The sequence below is a fragment of the Mizuhopecten yessoensis genome, unplaced genomic scaffold (genome assembly GCF_002113885.1).
Source record: "Mizuhopecten yessoensis strain PY_sf001 unplaced genomic scaffold, ASM211388v2 scaffold5133, whole genome shotgun sequence".
Classification (NCBI taxonomy): domain Eukaryota; kingdom Metazoa; phylum Mollusca; class Bivalvia; order Pectinida; family Pectinidae; genus Mizuhopecten; species Mizuhopecten yessoensis.
In genome coordinates this window covers 114,206-123,860 of record NW_018405896.1, presented here as the reverse complement: position 1 = coordinate 123,860, position 9,655 = coordinate 114,206, and the positions used below count along the sequence as shown (strand labels likewise).

Below are 9,655 nucleotides of genomic sequence, written 5' to 3'. Positions count from 1 at the left end.
AAATACATTTCAGACTATTGCCAACACAGACATTAGATAAGAGTAAATATTCGTTCACATCATTTTCAGCAACTTTAAATGGCGTTCGTTTTTCCTAAAATGTTATGATTAAGAAAGCATGTGTCTGGAGAACCTTCAGTACTTTGATTATTCTATATATATATACGTACTTTCTCAGAAGAGATATTTATATACAATGCGCTATTAATAACTAGGCTCGTGTCTGTCATAAGCAGTCTCAATGTTTGTATTGCTGTCGCAGTGCTTGTAATTAACCCAGGATATGAACTTTCCGACCGATTAGTGTTATACCAAGCGACAACCAACAGAAGTACAACTAAAATTACTTGAGAGGAAAGTATATTTCGGTAAACAAAGAGCTGTTTCACGACTGGTGCCTGTTAGATACTTGGGCTTTGTCAAAACGAAAGTAGCTAGGATGACGGGTAAGTGTATAAAGAAGAAATATTTCTAATGTTCAGACATACACGACTTTTACAAAGCCTTTTTCTGTATACATGGACCTATATATCATGTAATGGTTGTTGAAGGGACCCGATAGAAACTCGGGATTTCACTAACATTATATTACTTCCTTCTTACAAGTTAATAACAGGATGTCGGGCATGTTGACCTACAAGTGTGGTTTAAGTAGCATCAAAGGAAGTTTGTTTTTGGGATTCAGACAAAACACGATATTTCATATGTGATAGTGATGTGTACTCCTCAAAGAAAAGCAATTGTTGTTGTTGTTGTTGCTAAAAGCCTTCTTTGGTGCCATCTAGCTTCGTCATTTAATCAATTTTTGAGTCATTTCAATATATGAAATGATTTAAACGAATAACAATGTATGTGAAGGTGACCCCCCCCCCCCCCCCCCCCCGGCAATAATGTAAAATGTAATGTAAATGCATTTGAAATGGATATTTCATTATTTATTTATTATTATGAATATTAATATCTCAATATGTCAAAACCACAGATAAAGTAAAGAAATAGTGTATTTATGGTGTATCGTTACAATAAACACCCCATCTCATCCCTTAATTCTAATCCTCCTCTGTGGTGTGTACTTTGAACTTTGTCAATGGACTTATTTTTTTTCAATATGTGAAACTTTATTTGTTGATCTTTGGTTTGGTTTGGTTTAGTATTGTTTAACGTCCTATCAACAGCTATGGCCATTTAAGGACGGCCTCCCCTGTGTGCAAGATGCATGCGTGTAGTGTATGCGTGGTTGTTTTGGGAGGCTGCGATATGTTCATGTTCGTCTCCTTGTGATAGCGCAGAACTGATGCCGACTTTATAGTGCTACCTCACTGAAACATACTGCCGAAGACACCTAGCAGGACGCCCCACCCAGTCACATATACTGACAACGAGCGAACTAGGCGTCCAACTCCTAAATTGCTGAGCGTTAAGCACGAGTAAAAACTACCATTTTTACAGACTCTGTTTTGACTCGGCCAGGGGACAGAACCCAAAGCCTTCCTCACAGTGGCGAATGCTCAACTAAAGGCCAAAAGTGAGGCATTGTCAAGGAAGACATTAGGAAAAAGAAAGTTGTTCAGAAAGAAGAGAAAAGATAAAATCCCAAATTTAGTCACCTCGTACGATCATGCCACGGGGGCAGCAGGTACAATTCTTACTAATCATTATATAAGTACTTGATATTTGGATTCAATTCTATTTGGACTGGGTAACCATTTCTTTCAAGGAATCACAGAAAGTCAGAAATATTTTCTCATGATGATTGGATACTAAATCTTTAGCATACGTTGAAGCAAGGTAATTCTTTTTTCTGAAGTTGTATAAGATATGTTTCAGTTAAAATGTTAAAATTTTTGACCTGGGTGGTTACAAAATGGGTAGAGCAGGGGATGATTGTTTTCAACCCACAAGCCTAAATTCTATGGTGTTGCCATCTTGGTGTCCAGAGTGTATTGTTTTGTGAACATTGTGATGTCACAGTGCTGTGATGTCATGTCCATTGTCTTAATCCTGATGTCATACTGGGTGAAAAACATGAGGTAATACACACATCCACACTGACATTTACACTGTATAGCACCCCCCACACTGACATTTACACTGTAAAGTACACACCCACACTGACATTTACACTGTATAGCACACACCCACACTGACATTTACACTGTATAGCACCCACACCCACACTGACATTTACACTGTATAGCACACACCCACACTGACATTTACACTGTATAGAACCCACACTGACATTTACACTGTATAGCACACACACCCACACTGACATTTACACTGTATAGCACACACACCCATACTGACATTTACACTGTATAGCACCCACACCCGCACTGACATTTACACTGTATAGCACACACCCACACTGACATTTACACTGTATAGAACCCACACTGACATTTACACTGTATAGCACACACCCACACTGACATTTACACTATATAGCACACCTACCCACACTGACATTTACACTATATAGCTTACATTTAAGATGTAAATTGACCAAGGCATTTTGTATACTGAATGATATGACACACAACTTCACCACTCATTGTCTCAGCTATTGGCCCTGAAAACATAATTTATGTATATATTGTTTTAGGAACAACTATAGAATGTGTTATTTATGGAAATGAGGTTAATCAAGATATGATTGATACAAGCTTATTAAAGAATTCATGGTGTTGACTTTTTTGTATTCTATTTATTCTTTAAAATATTTAAAACTCATGATTTTAAGTGGATGTTTCCTTATACATTTGTAGACTTCTATAATTGTTGTGAAAGATTATGTAGTAGAAAAACTCTATGGAATATTAATATTATTCAGGGCCCACACAAATGGATTATTAATATCACACAGGGCCCACACTAATGGATTATTAATATCACACAGGGCCCACACTAATGGATTATTGATATCACACAGGGCCCACACTAATGGAATATTAATACCACTCAGGGCCCACACTAATGGAATACTAATACCACTCAGGGCCCACACTAATGGAATATTAATATCACACAGGGCCCACACTCATGGATTATTAATATCATACAGGGCCCACACTAATGGAATATTAATATCATACAGGGCCCACACTAATGGAATATTAATATCTCACAGGGCCCACACTAATGGATTATTAATAACACACAGGGCCCACACAAATGGAATATTAATATCACACAGGGCCCACACTCATGGAATATTATTATCTCACAAGGCTCAAACTAATGGAATATTAATATCACACTGGGCCCACACTAATGGAATATTATTATCTCACAGGGCCCATACTAATTGAATGTTAATATCACACAGGGCCCACACTAATGGAATATCAATATCACACAGGGCCCACACTAATGGAATATTAATACATGTATCACCCAGGGCCTACATAAATGCATTATTCTGTTTATTATCACAATTCACAAATCTAGGGTTCTCCTTACTGGATGTTCTGTCTAATATTTGCAGTGTTATGGAGGGTCCATACTAACGACCAATCCTATACTCTTACACGGTTCCTTCAGTTAACCTATTTTTGTTAGACTTGCGTGGACACCAGACCATTTTATTTATGACACTCTTTCTCTGTTTAGACAAACTGAATTGCAGTCCAATGGTTTTGCTTGAATTCTTAATGAATGGGAAAATGTTGGTTAAAACTAGATTATTGAAGTAGAGGATTTTAACTTAAAGAACCTTTCTGTGTTGTTCTAGATCAAGCCGATGCCTCTCAACGAAGGAAGGAGCCTATTGCTACTGAAGTAAAGCAAGATTTGATTGCTAATCCTAGTAAAAATGCCAGGTAATCCATGCACCATAGATTTTGGGTGAATGTTACGTGTTAAAAACTGTCCTCAGCTAGCCATCACAAGGTTAACCAAAGATAGCGTAGCTAAGGGACTAAGTCGTTCGCTGGCAACCAAATAGCTCAATTGGTAGAGCGTACATCGAGAGTTTGGACCGTCCAAGGTTTTAATCCTGGTCTGGCCATGCACTTTCTTTCTCCTATTACCAAATTGGGCCGTTGACCAACTCTTGTTTCATACACTGGTTGAACACTTTTGCCTGGATTGTAAATTGTGTTGTGTGCGATGGTGAAAACTTAGAAAATGGAAGGAGGAATGTAGCGGAAATGGACTGGATTGAACGATATCGGTATCGACTAAATACTTAATCGTTCAATTGGTAGAGTTTCTGTCTAGAATTAGGGGGTTCCCAGGTTTGAAACCTTGTCTGGCCGTCCATTTCTCTTACTCTTATTAAAATGATAACTGTTTAATTTATGGTAGGATAGGTAAAAAGGTGATGATTTTGTAATAATGTTCTGAAACATCTTTTGGTATATATTGTTCTATAGATTTGCTGAACTTTACTGTATGTTCGTTTATTGCACAACACTGTTTAGATTTGAAATACTCTTTGATAAGTTTGCTGTATTGTTGTACTGATTTTTAGATTTGCTTTATCAGCATAAAATATTTTTCTGTTTGCCATTAAAGCTCAAAATTACCTGTAAGAAGTCAACAAGACTTGCAGAGTAAAGTCTACCGCTTCAAGAGTGATGTGGAATTGTCCCGCAAGGCTCTCATAGTTAACAACCTTTCACAATCTACAGGAGAAAAGGATTCTGATTTAATGGAAAACAATCTTAAACAATTTGGCTTCACTGTCAGACGTGTAAATCAACTGACAATAGAAGATTTGCAAACCGATTTGACAAAAGGTATTGTATATTGATCAAAATTTATTAGAAAGTTAGAATATCAGTTGTGTCAAAAGTGTTAAACAAATCATCTTAAACTATTAACTATTTTGTTATTGGCTTCCTTTCAATATTTATGTGCAGTGTATTTTGTTTCAGCATTAATATCTAAATAATGATGACCCATGTTTGTGGATACAGTACAATGACTGCTATTTTTATCTCACCTGGGTTGAAGGACCGGTGAACGTATGCCATGGCATGGTGTCTGACATCTGTCCATTGTCCATGCATTACTTTCCCCAATAAATGCTACTAGTCCTGAACAGCTCATTGGATTTTGACTGAATTTGGTCTGGAACATCCTTGGGAAATGGGGACCTTGTGTTGTATAGACAGATGGCTAGGGCCCAATAGGGAAATACATTTAAATCTTTAAAACCCTTTTCCCTCCGTACAGAAGGAGGGGTTTCAGCCAAATGGTCTAGAGCATCCTTGGGTAAAGGGGACTCATTTTGTTATGTAAATAGAAGATGTGGTTCTCCTGGGGGCAGAAAGGCATTGCCCAATAGCAGAAATAGAGGTAAAGGTTAATCTGTAAAAGCCTTCCCGTTCCAGAACAATGAACGGATTTAAACCAAATTTGGTCTAGATCATCCTTTGACAAAGGGGATGGCATCCGATGCGGTCATTTATAAACGGCAGGGCCCAATAGGGGAAATTGAGGTAAATCTTTAAAATCCTTCTCATTTAAAAAAAAAAAAAGAATGGAATTTAACCAAATTAAGTTAAAAAAATCTTTAGGAGAAGGAAACTCAATTTACTATAAACAGAGGGTTTGTCCTATAGGGGTACAGGGGCAGGGTCTAATAGAACAAATGGAGGTAAAGCTTAATCTTGCAGTCTTCTCCTACCTACCAATGTAGAGTTATAACCAGATTTCGTATAGATCATCCTTGGGCAATGGAACTCACTTTTGTATAAACAGAGGGTGTGGCTCCCCATTGGAAAAAGGGGCAGTGTCAAAAAAGGAAATATAGGTAAACATTTAATTTCCTTCTCTTTCAGTATGAATGGAGAGATTTGAACCAAATATGATGTAGACATTCGTTAAGCAAATGGGATTCATTGTTGTATAAACAGGGGACGTGGTCGTGCGGGCGGCAGAAGGGTTTGGTCTGATAGGGAAATTAAGTTATACTTTGGAAATGGTTGAGATCCCCATCCTATTACTCTATGTATCAAAGGAAGATATTAATACCACCATAATTGGTTAGGGGGTCCAGCCCCATCCCTGGAGACTAAGTCCCTGGGCCATAACGAGGTAACAATAGAGATCCCCACCCTAAAACAATATATATACAATTGTTAGGTATGGAGTGACAAGACATTCATGCTACTATGATTGCCATAGAAGTCAATACCTTAACAGGGGAACTTACTCTGTAAGGCATAACATGGAAACTGTTGCATTGAGATCCCCAGCCTATAACAATGTATATAATTGATGTTTGAGATCCTCACCCTTAAACCACATATACAGTTGCGAGGCATGAAGTGATAAATATACTCATGCTACCAAGATATTTTGGAGTAAAATACCACCCTTGGGGACTTGTTCCCTGGATTATAAGATGAGAAACAATTGTTATCCCAACCATATAACCATGTTTAGAGTTGCTAAACATTGAGAAACAAATACACTAATTCCATTAGGATTGGCTGTGGGATCTAATGTGACCCCTTGGTACTTTCAACCTGACTCATATCATGGAAACTGTTGACATCCCCACCGTATAACCAAATATACAATTGCTAAGCATGTATAGAGACAATACACTCATGCTACCAGGATTGGCATTGGGCTTAAGCCTCGCCCCTGGGTATTTACATTCATCAATGGCCACGACATAGAAACAGTTGAAATCCCCACCCTGGAAGGAGAGGTAGATACACTTTTGCTACTTTGGTCTTTGGGTCTGGCCTGCTCAAAAGTGACCTACTTCGCACGTCATCACATGGAAACATATCTCCACCCCATAACCATATCAACTTTCTGGCCTTTAAGAATACTCATGTCATTGGTGTCTTGCCCACCAAAAGGGATTGAGTCATTGTTACAGCTTATATTTCTTGTAAACAGTTTTGGTATACAACATGTTTGAAATCGAAAATACAATTCCAGATGAGGTGTGAAGGCCTCAGGGCCTCTTGTTTTGACACAGTTTGATGAATGGCACACTTTATGACTGGCGATATGTTATATGTTTACAGAGTCAAAAGACATGGCTTGCGATACCGACTGCTTTGTGTGCGTTGTCCTGGCCCTTGGTGGAAGTGGATATATTAAAGGTTTCAATCCCAACGCTGCAGCCACAAAAAAATTGCCTATTGAAAAACTTTGTGAACCCTTCCAAGGGAACAACTGTAAGCCTTTGGTGATGAAACCAAAAATTTTCATCGTAATGGTGAGCTATTTACATATATTAATGTACTATGTGCATTGAAAGAATTTTAAAGATTTCCTTAAGTGAAAAGACTAGCATAATGCATACTTGCAAGAGTTTGAAGTTCAAGCAGTCAGCTGTTGGAAAACTACATTGTGCATATGACAAAAAGATATAATACTGTGGGTATTTTATACAGAAATCCTTTGCTGCTAGTTATGCATGCAATGAAGAAACCTTCCTGTTTTTGTGTGAACCTCCTGTATTCAAATATGGATGTGACATATGGGCAAGGAACTTTCAAGCCCTGATGAAGGGCTAAGAAAAAAAGACTTAGACATAAGAGAGACTTTTGCTATTTATTTACATTTCATGCTTGTTACTGCTATTTGTCAGAAATTGTGAAGAAACATGATATACCTCCTAGTCCCCTGTTCTTGAAAAGGACATATGACCACCAACTCATATTTTGTATCCATATATTGATATAGTATACCGTTTAGTTCATTACTTCTGTATTGGAGGGATCACGATGAAAATTGCTATGCTTGGTCCCAATTGTTCCTAGATTGCAAGAATCCTATTGGTACGTGCACTAATGCTTAGTGAAATGCAAAGGAAAGAGCCTACTATGACCTCTATAGGGTGTGCACTAAATTCCTTTGGGTATATTTTGTACTAAAGAAGGACAAATATTTCACTTGACAAATATGGAGTTTTTTCCACGGTTGAAGGGTAAATATTTACTGAATATATATGGATTTTAATGGGAAAGAGCAAATGTTTTACAGGGAAAATATCACTTTAGCTGATGAAGGCCTAACATTTCAATCGTCAGATATTGCTTTATTGGCAAAACATGGTATCTAATTTTACGGTATTTCAATTTGTAGATATTTTGGCTCAGTGACTGGCTAAACACTCCTATGTCAGTGCTCTGTTGCTGGTCCAGGACGTTAGAATTCCACTGCTCTACCAGTGTGTGATCGTTAGAAGGAACTTAAATGTGATGTCTGCAGAATTGGAGTTTTCTTCTCTGTCCGCTTCTTCAGACACAGTAGAGGTCAAAATTTGTGACCCCTGCTTCCAATGTTCTCTTTTTTAACTACTATTTTGTTTCAGAGGTCTTGTTAAATCACCTCTTGTTAGCCCGTTGTCAGAATGATGTGACAGTATGGGTGGTCATGCTATCAAGAAGATGACATTTTAGTGGGATGACACTGTCTTCATAAAGGGGAGGCCTGAATGGTGGGTTGTCGTACTAGCCATGTGGAGTTTATCACATTATAGATCGATCAATTTTGTTGACAGTGTTTCCTTATGACCTTAGCTGTCGCAAGGACAATTTAAATAAACTGCAATGTTTCTTTAAATGTTCTAATAACTAAACGAATCACTTTTTTCAGTCATGGGACAAAGAGCCTGGCAGTCGATTACGTACTGATGGGGACATGGATGAACCAAAGATTTTCAAACTTCCGACAGAATCTGATGTCCTGGTATACGTATGCCACATGTCAGGGTTACTAAAACAAGGCTGTGAGTATATCATCATATGAAGTACAATATCCCAATACAGACAACCGTCACTTAAAGCTTCAAGGTCAATTGTATTTCAATCAAACGGTTTACCTTGTACTTCCACGTTCGCCTTCTGAACTATATTACCCGGTATGTATTTTTTCACAATCGCAAATGTAGACATTTGTATGAATAACTTGAACATCATATTTATGTGTAAATTATAACATGTTTTTCTATGCAGATGATGAGAACGGGTCTTGGTTGATCAAGTCACTCTCAGATGTGATGCAAAAGGAACGTGGAAACAGTAAGAGGAGGGATTTTCTCAGTTTGCTTACTATTGTCAACAGAGAAATGGCAAACAAATATAAAGGCACAGAACTGAAGCGTTCTGAGTGTATCCCCACAGTCACCTCAACTTTAACCAAACTTATCTATTTGTAAACATCAATCCCACCTTGTACTGATAGCCTTGTTAGTATGGACATGGAATGTCAAAAGTACAAAGAACAAACTGAATCATAAACTTGGAATGGTACCATAAAATGAAATTTTCTTTTCGTGTTATATTGTTTTGAAATACATGATTGTACTAAGATCACATTTATCAACTTTAGTTGCGTAGGTATCCTGATTGTTAGTGAGAGTGTATGTGGCATATTTGTTTTTAAAGTTAAGGAATTTTATCGTACATTTTCAAAAATTGGCTACTTCTTTTCACATTTGAAATATATTTGTTTTTCATATGTTTGTATTATTTTTGATATGTGTCACTGTTATACAAACAATGTATATATTTGTATTATACTTGGTATGTGTAACTGTTATACAAACAATGTATATATTTGTATTATACTTGGTATGTGTACCTGTTATACAAACAAAGTATATATTTGTATTATACTTGGTATGTGTGACTGTTATACAAACCATATATATATTTGTATCAGACTTGGTATG

At 37.3% G+C, this 9,655-nt stretch overlaps 1 protein-coding gene across 1 annotated transcript; it reads left to right on the top strand.

Moving 5' to 3' along the window:
- LOC110450209 (caspase-3-like) lies at window positions 1-9,425 on the top strand. Its single transcript, XM_021497533.1, has 6 exons — window positions 1-446; window positions 3,737-3,824; window positions 4,522-4,745; window positions 6,999-7,192; window positions 8,578-8,710; window positions 8,937-9,425. The coding sequence occupies exons 1-6, from the start codon at window positions 440-442 to the stop codon at window positions 9,137-9,139; spliced, it is 849 nt and encodes a 282-aa protein (XP_021353208.1). The 5' UTR covers window positions 1-439; the 3' UTR covers window positions 9,140-9,425.
- The last annotated feature ends 230 nt before the right edge of the window (window positions 9,426-9,655 follow it).